The following is a 12,506-nucleotide window of genomic DNA, read 5'->3' as shown; positions in this document are numbered from 1 at the left end:
TCCCGCCAGGAATCACCAGCTGGCCAGAAGCTCTCTCCGCAATCGCATATTCTCTGGTGACTGTTCACTGTTCACTGTTAACTGGTGACGGTGCTCAATGCAGCTACTGCCTCCACCACTGCCGCCACCATGATACTTCCGCAGGGTTCCCTCTTCTTCGCCGGCATCGCAGCTTGCTCGACCGTGGCAGCTGCCGCCGGGGATGCCTCGTCTCGACCTCGGGGAGTCGCCCCCGAATGTGAGTACTATCCAAGATCCAGACGATCTACTGTCGGTCTCCAGCCCCGGGAACAGCAGTCGTAGCCACCAGGCACATGGTCCAATCGGCCTGTGGTCACTGGTTACACGGCCGCGTATGCGACGATCGATCGAGGGAGAATGTGTGTAGCTAACATCGTGGGTCTGTCGATGATGTGTGCAGTTGCCAAGTTCTACAAGGATCCCGACACTTTCACGTGCATCTCCCATCCCGCCATCCAGATCCCCCTTTCCGCCGTGAACGACGATTACTGTGACTGCCCCGACGGCAGTGATGAACCGGGGACATCGGCCTGTGCCCACCTCTCCCGGAACTCGGCGTTGACCCCGGCTGAGCGTCCGGGCAATGATGATCTCGAGCTGGTAGCTGCGCTCCCGGGATTCTACTGCAAGAACAAGGGCCACAAGCCATCCTATGTCCCCTTCCAGCGCGTCAATGACGGCATCTGCGACTACGAGCTTTGCTGCGATGGCAGTGACGAGTGGGCCCGAGTCGGGGGCACGAAGTGTGCGGACAAGTGCAAGGAGATTGGCAAGGAGTGGCGCAAGAAGGAGGAGCAGAAGCAAAAGTCCATGACGGCGGCGTTGAAGAAGAAGAAGGAGTTGCTGGACGAGGCCAGCCGACAGCGGAAGGAGGTTGAAGACAACATCCAGCGCCTCGAGGGAGAGATCCAGGCCCAGGAGCTGAAGGTCAAGGATCTCCAGGTCGAGCTGGAGGAGGTCGAGAAGCAGGAGCAGAGCAAGGTCGTGAAAGGCAAGACGGCGGGCAAGCTGGGAGTCCTCGCTGGGTTGGCCAAGAGCCGGGTCGAGGAGCTCCGGAGCGCGCTGGTGGACGTCCGCAAGGAGCGCGATGATACTCGCGCCCGGGTGAAGGAGCTGGAGGGGATCCTGTCCACGTTCAAAGTGGAGTATAACCCGAACTTCAACGACGAGGGTGTCAAGCGCGCCGTGCGCGGGTGGGAGGACTACGCGGTCCGGGGCACTCTGGAGGGCGCTGAGAACGGCGCTCAGGACCGTGATCTGGACGAGATCGCCAAGCCCGATGACGAGAAATCCGGCATCAACTGGGAGCAGTGGGAAAACGAGGATGAAGGGTGTGACTCCAGTATCGGTATGTGCATTGTTCTGGGGATGTGATGGACCGACCACGTTGCTAACAGCATCTACAGTCTACCAGCTGGCAGCCTACTTCCCTCCTGCCTTTGTTGACTTCGTCGAAGACAAGGTGGTCCTCGCCAAGGGCTTCCTTGAGGACAATGGGATTCTGTCCAAGGCGGCCGAGTCTGCCACGACCGAGTCCAAGCTTGTCTCGGAGGCGCGTGATTCGGTGAAAGCGGCGGAGAAGAGTCTCAAAGATCTGCAGTCGCAGCTGAAGAACCACCGGTCCGATCTTGACACGGACTATGGTGTCGCCTCGATCTTCCGCGCGCTGAAGGGCGTGTGCATCACGAAGGATGCAGGCGAGTACACGTACGAGCACTGCTTCATGGACCAGACGAAGCAGATCCCGAAGAAGGGCGGGTCCTCCTCGCGGATGGGCAAGTTCGTCGGCATTGGGTCCGTGAGCGTTGACGTGCTCAACGAGGCCGGCGACGTCGTCCCTGAGGACCGGGTCTCTCTCGATTACGCCAACGGACAAAGCTGCTGGAACGGGCCGGCCCGGTCGACGACCGTGATCCTGGAATGTGGCGAAGAGAACACGATCCTGAAGGTGGCGGAGGACGAGAAGTGCGTGTACTCCATGCGTGTGACCTCGCCGGCCGTGTGTGCCAGCGGCGAGGAGGGCCCGGCGGCCCCGAAGGGCAAGGATGAGCTGTGAAGAATGACGGGGACATTGGCAGGGGTCATATGAAAGCGTTCGTCTATAGTTTGGATTCTTTGAATGGATTGCATCACGGCAGCTGGCTAGAAGGGCCGTCTGTCCGTCCGTCCGCTGTTGTATACATACAAACAACCAACCCTGCATGCCCCCTAGTAGATTTTGGCTATAGCCAGCTTGCATCAGGGAACGAAAGCCCAACCCTCACCGATGCAGGCCCCTCGACCACGTCTCGTGCGAAGAGCTCCTCGGGGTATCGCTGTGCCTCGTACAACCCCCATCGATCGATCGACATGTCGCTCCACAAAAAGAGTTTTGGACGTCGTCACCGTCCAACCTTCATCTGCACCGGCCAAACTCTCATAATCGATCAGGCGATGGGCACCTGGATCGAATCACGAAAACGAAAAAGGAGGGTCCCCAAGCAAGCCTTCACCGGCCATGGATCTAGTAGTATCGACCATCTACACAGCTGACCTGGTCTGACCGTCTGGCCCTCCACCGAGTGAACACCCCGCGACGTCTGATTAGTGCGCTTTTCGCGGCTGGGACACTACCGTAGTACATGCTCTTATATGACCTAATCAGAAGGCGAACGTATGGTAGGGTTATCCTCGGCTTGCCCTCCCCTCCAAGGCTGCCACGAACGAGGGTGGTGGGGAATACATGCTCCAAAGAGGTAAATGGCGCAGTAACCTGGCGTCAATCCATGCAGCTAGTGCAGTCTCTCTCTTCTGAGGCAGCCAGACAAGTATCGAGATAGCCTACCTAGCCTGAAAGCTACAGTGCGATGGAGGGGCGGGGCTATCTACGAGGGAACAGAAGGAGGGGCCGCGACTCATTCATGCCACCCGATGGACGGCGATGTGAGATGATGTATGAAGAGACGCTGATTAGTGACTGGCATGGTTACTGTTATCGGCGCCGGGGCCGCGCCAGGTTGTCCCTGCTTGACCAAGTAGCCTTGCAGATGGAGTGGTGCAGTGGACTCGCCCCAAGTCACCGGTACCAAAGCATGAGAGTCGGAGGTACATCGGATGCCATGCTGCCATGGAACGATCACCAGACTCTCTCCCTCCCGGCCCATTGGAGGCAAACAAGACTTGTCGTCGTGCCATCGCCCTCCAGATATAAAGCTCCCTCACTCCTTTCTCCTTACTCTCTGAGCCCAAAGCCTGCTACATCCCCCCCCCCCCTCTCCTCCTTCAATCAAGCAAGCTTCCTGCTTCTCTTCCATCCACCTACTTCCTCTCGGGTCCATCATAACCTCGCGTGACACCATGTCTCCCTGCACCTGCAACTGCTGCGCTGGCGAGTGCAAGTCCTGCTCTTGCACCAGCTGCAAGGTACGTGACGGAATTTCCTTCCCCTTCTACATAGGGCTATAGATACACTCTATACCATATACTATCCCACATCCCATACCACACACAGCACACTAACCACCATCACCCCCCAACCCACAGCACTAAACAAACCATGCTATGACATGCCATGCCACGGGCCCCCGGACCCCGGTACATCCCGCGACTGAAGAATGCGTTTTATCTTTTTTTTATTTTTTTTTTCTTCCTTAAGATAAGATGGACTGAATTATGAAGATAAACGGGAGATAGTTTCAAGCTGAGCCGAGGGAGTGAATTCTCTTCCAGGTTCTTGTTCTTGTTCTTGTTCTGGTTCTTTGTGACCGTTCTATTCTGTCCGTGTGCTTTACGCTTCTGGATGCACTCTGTGGTGTAGGGAGATTGGTTGCATGTATGTGCGAGACGAATGTTCTTGTTCTGCGGCAGATCTATACGCTTCTTCTTCTTCTTCCCCTTCTTCTGATGATGACTTTGATGTCTATGAATATGATTGAACGTATATAATGGCTTCATTGGCTTTGCCCTTTCTGGGTGCTTGAGTTCGGATGTAGGACAGTAACAAAGTAGGTGGTCGTTCTCTATCTACTCCGTCTGAATGTCTTCGTGGGAGAAATAAGCTTGTCCTTTTGTCTATTGCACACCTTTTTACTTCCAAGGAAGAAGAAGAGGACCGATCCCATCCGATCCAAATCCTTATCAATCATTCACATGTACTGAAGATCAAAGATAGTTGATGCCATAGCTTACGGCAGGGCCTTTACTTTTCATTCCAAACCAGTGTTATCTCTTAACCTATAGACATAGCCAACATGATGAGTGAGAGACACAAAATGGAATAGAATGGAATGATCCGCCCGTCTAGCACCCCCTTCCTATTCTTAGTCCCATCACTTTGCATTTATTTCTGTGGGGTGGGATGGGATGGTTAGTGACAAGGCTTCTTTGGGGAGATGATGGCGTGTCATAGATATCATAGATATCATAGACATCATAGACAATATACAATAGACACTGGCCTCTAGTGCTGTCTTGTAGTAGTGAGGGGGGGGGGGGGGAAGAGAGATAGGGCAGACATACCGGGCAGTTGCACTGGCCGGCGGGGCACTGGCAGGAGGAACCGCAGCTGCAGGTGTGGTCGGAACCTGGTAGGGGAGGAAGGGAGAAAGGTTAACGGTGGTTATAAGGGGGTAATTGGGAGTATTCCGTATAGGGTATCCAGAACAAGGAGTCTGAGGTGCTAAAAAAGACTCCAGGGATAGATGGGTCTGTTGAATGCTACCCCGCCATGGCTGGCAACTTTACCCCGCCGGACAAACAACACATAAACAGACAAGCCAACCGGAAGTCAGGAGGAATGAATGACAAAAGGAAACTTACCCATGATGATAGATTTGGGGGGGGGGGGGGAGAAAAGACGAGTCTTTTTGGGTTTATTTGCGTAGGACACGACGAGAGGGTTCTGGCAGAGGAGGTGGGAGGAGGAGGAAGAAGAAGAAGAAGAAGTGGTGGGACGGACTACAAAGGGGGGCAGCGGGGTTGCGCCGGGCGGTATTTATACCTCGACAGACGACAGCTCTACTGGTGGGCCCAAGATAAGTAAAGTAGTATGAGCGCATTTCTGCACGTCCTCCCCGTTCCCAGTCCCAACCACCAACCATCTCTTCCCATGGTAAGATGTGGCAGGTCTGTTCTCCTGGGTATACTTGGCGCTTGCTGTACTAGTAGACCCGGCACCGGCCCCCCACCTATCGATGATTTTGATGGTATATAGATATGTATATAGGCAGCCCCCGTAGGAATCCACTACCAAGATCAAAGATCAAAAGAGCGCCATCATTGCTGCCACGATTGGCCGGCTTGCAGGCATGCAGGAAGGCAGGGTGACATCTCCCATCGCCTGCTTGTGTGGGGCTGTCGCACAGGAGATCCGGCTGGCGCCCTCCACAGACCCTGCGGTTCTCAACATCTGCCATTGCACCGCCTGTCGCACAGTCACGGGGATGCTGTGCTCTACGTACTATCCCCTGCGGGAGCAGCCACGGACCCTGGACGGCCTGCGGGAATACCACGAAGCTGATTGCATCGCCCGTTACTTCTGTCGAACATGTGGCGCCCATGTCTTCGCGCATTCCAAGCACACGGGGCAATACTTTGTTGCAGCGGGACTGCTGGTGGAGGGTCCCCCCCAAGCCCAGTCAATCCGGCATTGGCGGGCTGCTGAAACACGCGACGGTGGGCTGACCTCCTTTCTCCCTGGTGAAATGGATACCTCTTCAGCATGTTGGCTTCGCGCCGTTCCGAGCAACCAGGGAAGTCTTTCCGATGTCGGACATGAACAGCACACATTCCGAAGTTCCGACGAACTACTTGCCCGTTGTCATTGCGGGGGAGTCGAGTTCTATATAACGCGGCCAGATTCTTCATCTTCCGTGCCAACATCCCCATGGCCCGATCTGCTTGCGCCATATCACTCACAGTCGTCCGAGAACCCCGAGGACGTGAAGTGGTGGTTGCAGGACGGAAACACGAGGTATCTGGCCGGGACCTGCGCCTGTCCATCGTGCCGACTAGCCAGTGGCTTTCCGATTCAACCGTGGGCATTTGTCCCCAAGTCGAATCTCTACAACACCCCCGGCCGTCAAGCACAGCTGGAGTTCGGTACTGGTACCATGCGACAATACAATAGCTCGCCGGGCGTTTACCGCGAGTTCTGCAATCGCTGTGGCGCCTCGATCTTCTGGCACGACGAAGAAAGACCGCTGCTGATCGATGTGAGTGTGGGGCTGCTGCGAGCAGAAGAGGGCTCGAAAGCAGAGCGGTGGTTGAAATGGGCCATGCAGAGAGTAAGCTTCACAGAAATGGCCCTGGATCGGCCGTTGATTCACCGGTTACAGAGGGGACTGGGGGAATGGGAAGCGAAGATTGAATAGTCATTCATAGTCCATAGATAGACAATGCGATGTGTAGATGCCAGTTAGTCAGCCCCCCCCCACCGCCTGCCCAACCCGGCCAGCCACTGCCCTCGGGTGCCGAAAAAAGAAAAGCGCCCAAAAAGCGCGCGTCACTCGCACTTTCTTCTTTGACTCCATCGACTTGCAAGCCGCCGTTCTCTCGACTGCCCCTCCGCCTCTTCCCTCCCCTCAACTCCCTCAATATGCCGCCGGCCTACGAGTTTCGGGGCAATGACCGACGGTCTAACAATCACCATCACCCCAGGCATGAGTTTACCTTTCGTTATGCGCGTCCCTCGACATCCGAACGCCCGCTCTTGAGATCGCGCCGAGAAGTGACCCCCGACCAGCTGCGCGCCCCCGGATCGACGGACGAAAAACCAGCCTTGAAGTTCGCGCGTCTTGAGAACCTGAGCGATAGCGAGGAGGCCGATATGGATGTTTCCTCAGCGGATGAGGACGAGGCCGCGCATCCGCGCAAAAAGCGCGCTGTGGACACCAACGGCACCGGAACCGCGACGGCTGCGCCAGCGCCAGCTCCAGCGCCCATCCCCAAGTGGTCTAACCCCGATCCATACACTGCCCTGCCACCGCCCGATGAGACTACCTCGAAACGTGTGGATGTCGTCAAGTTGATTCGCAAGGCCCGTATCGCTGCGACTGCGGCACAGCCGGCAGAGGACCCGGTGAAGTCCAATGAAGACTTTATCTCCTTGAGTGGCATGGTGGACGATGACGACGATAAGCAAAACCCTCCGGATGGCGCGCCCACTGGACCACGGCGCCAAATGGATGGCAGGGACTCAGCGTTTGGGAGCCGGAAGAGAACATATGATGACGAGATTAAGGGTACTTCGAAAAAGACCGGGAAGCCATTAAGCAAATACTACGACGACGGTTCGATCATCGACGAATGGAGAGCGCGCCCGTCAGAGAATGGAACCCCATGGCTGGGCCGCATGGAACCTAGCCTGCACCTGGGCACACGGTAGGTGTCACTCCTTATCCCAGATCCTTTATCCGTTACTGACCGAACAGGCTGCACAATGAAATGCTTAGCTTCTATCATTGGGTGAAGCCGGTGTACTACGAACAGATTGTGCGAGAGGACTTGGTGGCGAGGCTGCAGTCTGCCTTCCAAAGCAGGTACTATGGGGTGCAGCTTCGTCCCTTTGGCTCTTTCGCCTCTGGTCTCTATCTACCCACTGCCGATATCGACCTGGTTCTGCTCTCAACAAACTTCATGCGCAGTGGCATCAAGACTTTCGGAGAGCGGAAGGGCCAGATCTATGCTTTCTCTGCATTTATCAAGAACCTGAACATTGCAGTCCCCAATTCGATCGAGGCGATTGCCCATGCTCGCGTGCCGATCCTGAAATTCGTGGACAAGATGACGGGCCTGAGGGTGGACCTGTCGTTTGACAATGATAGCGGGCTGGTGGCCAACGAGACGTTCCAGCAGTGGAAGGCCGAATACCCTGCCATGCCTGTGGTCGTGTCGGTCATCAAGCAATTTCTACTGCTTCGAGGTCTCAACGAAGTACCCACCGGCGGGCTGGGAGGGTTTTCGATCACCTGTCTCGTGACGAGTCTCTTGCAGCACCTACCGCACGGCCATACGACACCAAACCTGGGCAGCATTCTCATGGATTTCTTTGAATTCTATGGCAATCGGTTCGATTACGACACCGTGGGGATCCGTTTGGATCCTCCGGGCTACTTTAACAAGGTAAGTTTGATCGAGAGCAAGGCCATGCTCGCTGGCTAACGATTCGTGTCACAGAAAATCTATCAGCAGTCGAACAACAACCCCCGCCTCTCCATCGAGGACCCCAACAATGCAGACAACGACATCTCTGGTGGCACGCGAGAGATTGCGTTGATTTTCAGAGCCTTCTCGGATGCGTACCGGCGTCTCAAGGCGCGCATGGTCTCTACGGCCATGTCGGGAACACCGGAGGCCAGCATCCTGGACACTATCATTGCCGCAAACTATGATGAGTATGCTGAACAAAGGTGGCAGCTGCGTGAAATCTTTGACAGCGACCCTCGATTCGCTCGCCTGCGTCGGCCCTCCTCGCCCCCGCTACCTCCCCAAGCACCCCCTCCTCCTGTCGCCACTGCACCTCCGCCGCCTCCCGTGCGTTCAAACTCCCCTCCGACCGGGCCAAAATCCCGCGCGCAGCGAGAAAAGGCAACCAAGCAGCAGAAGAAACAACAAGCGGCGCGGGAGCGTGCGGCTCGCCTCAAACGACTGCGGCCCGACATACCGTCCATCCCCTATTCCATCAACAATGACCAGGCTCTGAGTCTCGGAGGTTATGCGACACAGTCCGATATGGACAGAGACCTCATCATGCGAGAGAAGGGGCTCGCGGCACCCTCGTAGAGCTAGATGCATTTGTGCAGGAGTCGGGTTCTGTCTGTGCAATTATTTTCCTCTTTTTGGGTTGGCAGCGTACATGTTGTGTGCTTGACGATGTATTATACCCCGGGTGGTTTTCTGTCTGTCTTGAGCGTCCGATACCCATTCTCGTACATCTGAAGAACCTTGAAGCGGATGCTCGGTTCTAGATCTCATGGTCGTCTGTTTGAGATTTTGGAGCCATACTGAAGGATCAACAGTGTCGCTCGCTATGTTGTTATGGTCTGTGTCTGCGACGCAGCTGTTTGCTTGTCACTCGGCCAGTGCAGCGGGCAACGAGCCTTGCGAAGATCGAATGGCTTTCATATTTTGAGACCAGGGATCAGGCATGGCGTCTACCATGATTGCTAACTTTGCGCAGGGCTACCGGGTCGTGCTACCTCTCACCGATTCTGAGGTCCAAAACCCCTGCAAGACTCGCGCGGAGCGAGGCATGTCCACCAGGTCAACGCACAGAGCCAGGTTTGTTCCATGAATGACTGGCATTCGCTAGTAGCAGCAGCAGCAGCAGCAGCAGAGATTGAGTTAGAAGCAAATCGAATTGGTACCGACACGGAGACTGTGTCTCCCGTGCGTTCTACCCCCTTTCCATATCCTTCTCATCAAAGGGGCGCTACAGGCGATCCTTTGGAGAGGATGACCTGGGACAAGGATGCACGGGGGTGGAGCTCTCCCTCGGTGACGATGTTCGAATTGCAAGCAGATCTATTCTTGATGCGTGCCCAGAGTGGCCGTAACCCTAACCATGTACAGGAAGCAAACGATATCATTAACCTGCCAGATCATACCACCCATCATCCGCAACCCCTGCTGTATCAATCCAAGAATATGTATGACATTAAACATAACTGATATAGCCTAGAAAAACAGTTGTTCACAGCGCAACCTTAGACGCATCATCGGGTATCGTTCTATCAACTGCATCCAAAGGCGGCGTCATCAAAGACACCGGCTGTGAGACTTCCTTCTCCAGCGCAGCCAGACGATCCGCAGGCACCGAATTGACAAAATCCGGAGACGGGCTGGCCCACACATAGTCCACCCACTCTGGGCCCAGAATGGTCTGGATATGCTGCGCCAGAGACTGGATCCGGCTGCGACGGTCTCGAGACCAGGCACGATCGGTAATGGCCCCTTCGGAGGGCGTCAAGATCGCCGACGCTTGCACTGACGGTGACTGCAGTCCCTCATCCTCAGCCCCGGTCTCCAGCCCATCCACAATACTATGCCAGACCCGCAGCGTCTCATCCAACTCCCCGAAATTGCTCACCCCCATCACGCTGACCCCCAATCTCTCCCCGGTGCCCATACTCGCCACAGAGAGGAAGCCCGGGTCCGCATCGGCCGCGCGCGCAAGCGGCGGGCCCATGACCCCAACCTTCTCCGCATCGCGCAGCCAGCTCTCCAGCGCGAACCGAATCGCAACGACCTCGATCTTCTCCCCCTGCTCATCCACCCACTCCGCCGCCCTCCGGGTCGCATCGCGGAGACCATCCGGCGCGGGGTGGAAATCACCCATACTGCCAATCGGCACGCCGTCGCGACGCAACAAGCCCATCCCCAGCGGCGACGCATTAGGGACCACATCGACCCCCGCAGCCACCAAGCGGGGCAATCCCTGGCTCAACAACCTAGTATTCTGCAGCGTAAAATTGGCATACGACTGCACGACATCGAGCGGCTCGCCGGTCTCACGGAGCACCAATTCCGCAATCTCACACAGCACATCCACCGGATACCCCGAGATGCCGACGTAGCGAAGAGTGCCCTCCTCATCACGGATCTTCCGCAGTTCCCTCACCGCATCAAGGACCTCCTGGCGCGACACGAACTCCACGTCATGACAGTACACCACATCCAGATACTCGGTATGCAACCGACGGAGACTGCGCCGGACGCTGAGGCGCACCCATTCGGGCGAGTAGTCGAAGGACGAGGACGCCAGACGCCCGACCTTCGTGAGGATGTGGTACGTGTTTCGGGGGTAGTGGGTGCGAACGAAGTCGCTGGCCAGGGCCCGGCCGAGCAGTTCCTCGGCTGGGCCGTAGTAGGGCGAGGTGTCGAAAGCTCGGATCCCCTTGGTCAAGGCCCGTTGGACTAGTTCGGTTGTTGGGAGGGCGAATGGGTCGTGGTTGTATTGCGTGTTGAAGGTTGCGGTGCCCATTACTAGGGGGGGGAGGTGGGCGGAGAGGGGGGAGGTGGGACGGCCCATTTTGGTGGTGAGGTTGGGATGGGGGGGGAAAGAAAGAGTTTGAAGAGGGGGTTATTTACAGGGTTAGTGAGGGGGGAGGAGAAAAGAGAGAAGAGGAGGGAGTAAATGAAGGAATAGTGAAAGAAAGCGCGGGGGGGGGCGCAAGAAGAGGGGAGAAAAATGGCGGCGGAGATAAGATCGAATGGATGTTCCCCGCCGGGCCTCTCGCCGCTCCCGATCGGTGATGGCGCCATGCCGGGCCTGGATGAGCATTCCACGGCGCATTATCATTTTACATCGTAGACAGTTCGCTGGTTCTTGGTATAACCATGGTATTTGTACACACGTCGCACTTGCCACCAACCACGCAAGCCATCGCTCACGGTCTTATAATACACGCAGGACTCGGTCCTCAGAAGTAGCACGCAAGAGGGGAGAAGAGACCATTAGGAAATGAGAAACAAAAAAAAAGAAAAAAAGAAAAGAAAATAGAAACACGAGAACTCTTCACCCGTCCTCTCGTGTCCTTGTAGACTCGCAAGTCCTCCGTCTTCCAATACTATACACAAATGGATATCGTCTCGAGCCAGACGGGCCGGAGAACAAGGGTGGCGGAACCCCTGGCTGCAATGGCCCCTCCGCTCCGATGAGATGAGATGAGATGCAACCCGCCATATAAATATCAAGTCAAGTTCTAGAACTCGTCCAATCTCAACGTTGGAACCACCAAAAACGCCATGCTATGCCGCGAAAACTGAGAGGGGGTAATGAAGGTCGGCGGGATCGCTAGAAGCAGTAGGGTTTATTCAGCCAAGCCCGCGACCGGTCGAACACGTGGGATCTCCGAAAGACAGCCCAGCCCGAAACCATTCGCGTCTCCGAAAGACTTCCGAGCTGGATGACCGATGACCGATGACCCAAGTGGGCAGAGACCGGGGTTATCGCGTTCACCGGTCCTTGTAGACCTTGGGATTCCACCCCTCGCGCACTTCCTTTTCCTGGGCCGCCTTGCGCCCGGCTTGTCGGACCTCCATCTCTATCCGTTCGCGGGCGCGCAGGATCTTGCTCTGCAGGTAGAAACTGCCTCCTTTCTTGGGGTCGTTGAGGTCGAACAGCTTCTTGAAGCGCTCCATGACGGGTTCGAGGTTGGCCTCGCCGGCCTGCGGCGGCTTGACGTTGAGGATCTTGCAGGCCTCGTCGAGGGTCAATCCGGCGGACGCGCCCAGCTTCTGGCCCGTCTTCGCGGCGTGCTTGGAGGAGGCCTGGGCCTGTTTGTAGGCCTCGGCGAAGGCCTTGCCGAAGACACGGGCGCCCGTGACGACGACTTGGGTGACGATCCGGTGAGCCTGGAGAGAACGGACAAACGACCACGTTAGCGGACCTGCGGGTCACGGACAAGGGTTGAGGTGGGACGCATTTCTGCATCATAGCCTTGATGGAAACCGCGAAGGGGTTTTGGAGGGGGAAGGGAAGGGGGTTGACGTACCATGCTGGAGAG

The 12,506-nt window shown here is 56.3% G+C and overlaps 6 protein-coding genes across 6 annotated transcripts; 3 read left to right on the top strand and 3 right to left on the bottom strand.

Annotated features, from left to right (window-relative positions):
- The first annotated feature begins 39 nt into the window (after nt 1-39).
- On the top strand, nt 40-2,174 carry BO70DRAFT_365842 (putative protein kinase C substrate). Its single transcript, XM_025544171.1, has 3 exons — nt 40-238; nt 422-1,369; nt 1,428-2,174. The coding sequence occupies exons 1-3, from the start codon at nt 130-132 to the stop codon at nt 2,075-2,077; spliced, it is 1,707 nt and encodes a 568-aa protein (XP_025395596.1). The 5' UTR covers nt 40-129; the 3' UTR covers nt 2,078-2,174.
- A 1,426-nt stretch (nt 2,175-3,600) lies between these two features.
- BO70DRAFT_365840 (uncharacterized protein) lies at nt 3,601-4,205 on the bottom strand. The gene has a single exon (XM_025544170.1). The coding sequence runs from the start codon at nt 3,952-3,954 to the stop codon at nt 3,622-3,624; it is 333 nt and encodes a 110-aa protein (XP_025395595.1). The 5' UTR covers nt 3,955-4,205; the 3' UTR covers nt 3,601-3,621.
- Nucleotides 4,206-5,430: 1,225 nt separating this feature from the next.
- BO70DRAFT_365839 (DUF636 domain protein) lies at nt 5,431-6,410 on the top strand (the record flags this gene model as incomplete). The annotated part of the gene is made up of 1 exon (XM_025544169.1): nt 5,431-6,410. A coding segment is annotated over exon 1 (926 nt), but the record flags the coding sequence as incomplete, so codon positions are not given.
- Nucleotides 6,411-6,595: 185 nt separating this feature from the next.
- BO70DRAFT_300018 (putative topoisomerase family protein TRF4) lies at nt 6,596-8,781 on the top strand (the record flags this gene model as incomplete). The annotated part of the gene is made up of 3 exons (XM_025539655.1): nt 6,596-7,380; nt 7,431-8,121; nt 8,176-8,781. The coding sequence occupies 3 exons, from the start codon at nt 6,596-6,598 to the stop codon at nt 8,779-8,781; spliced, it is 2,082 nt and encodes a 693-aa protein (XP_025395593.1).
- A 711-nt stretch (nt 8,782-9,492) lies between these two features.
- On the bottom strand, nt 9,493-11,109 carry BO70DRAFT_365837 (D-arabinose 1-dehydrogenase (NAD(P)(+)) ARA2). Its single transcript, XM_025544168.1, has one exon. It carries the CDS (start codon nt 11,027-11,029, stop codon nt 9,692-9,694), a length of 1,338 nt encoding a protein of 445 aa, XP_025395592.1. The 5' UTR covers nt 11,030-11,109; the 3' UTR covers nt 9,493-9,691.
- An 846-nt stretch (nt 11,110-11,955) lies between these two features.
- On the bottom strand, nt 11,956-12,497 carry BO70DRAFT_355909 (import motor complex subunit PAM16; the record flags this gene model as incomplete). The annotated part of the gene is made up of 2 exons (XM_025541912.1): nt 11,956-12,354; nt 12,495-12,497. The coding sequence occupies 2 exons, from the start codon at nt 12,495-12,497 to the stop codon at nt 11,956-11,958; spliced, it is 402 nt and encodes a 133-aa protein (XP_025395591.1).
- Nucleotides 12,498-12,506: the final 9 nt, after the last annotated feature.

The sequence above is a fragment of the Aspergillus heteromorphus genome (assembly GCF_003184545.1).
Source record: "Aspergillus heteromorphus CBS 117.55 chromosome Unknown BO70scaffold_33, whole genome shotgun sequence".
Taxonomy (NCBI): Eukaryota; Fungi; Ascomycota; class Eurotiomycetes; order Eurotiales; family Aspergillaceae; genus Aspergillus; species Aspergillus heteromorphus.
The sequence above is the reverse complement of the archived record's forward strand: the minus strand, read 5'-3'. Positions and strand labels throughout refer to the sequence as shown.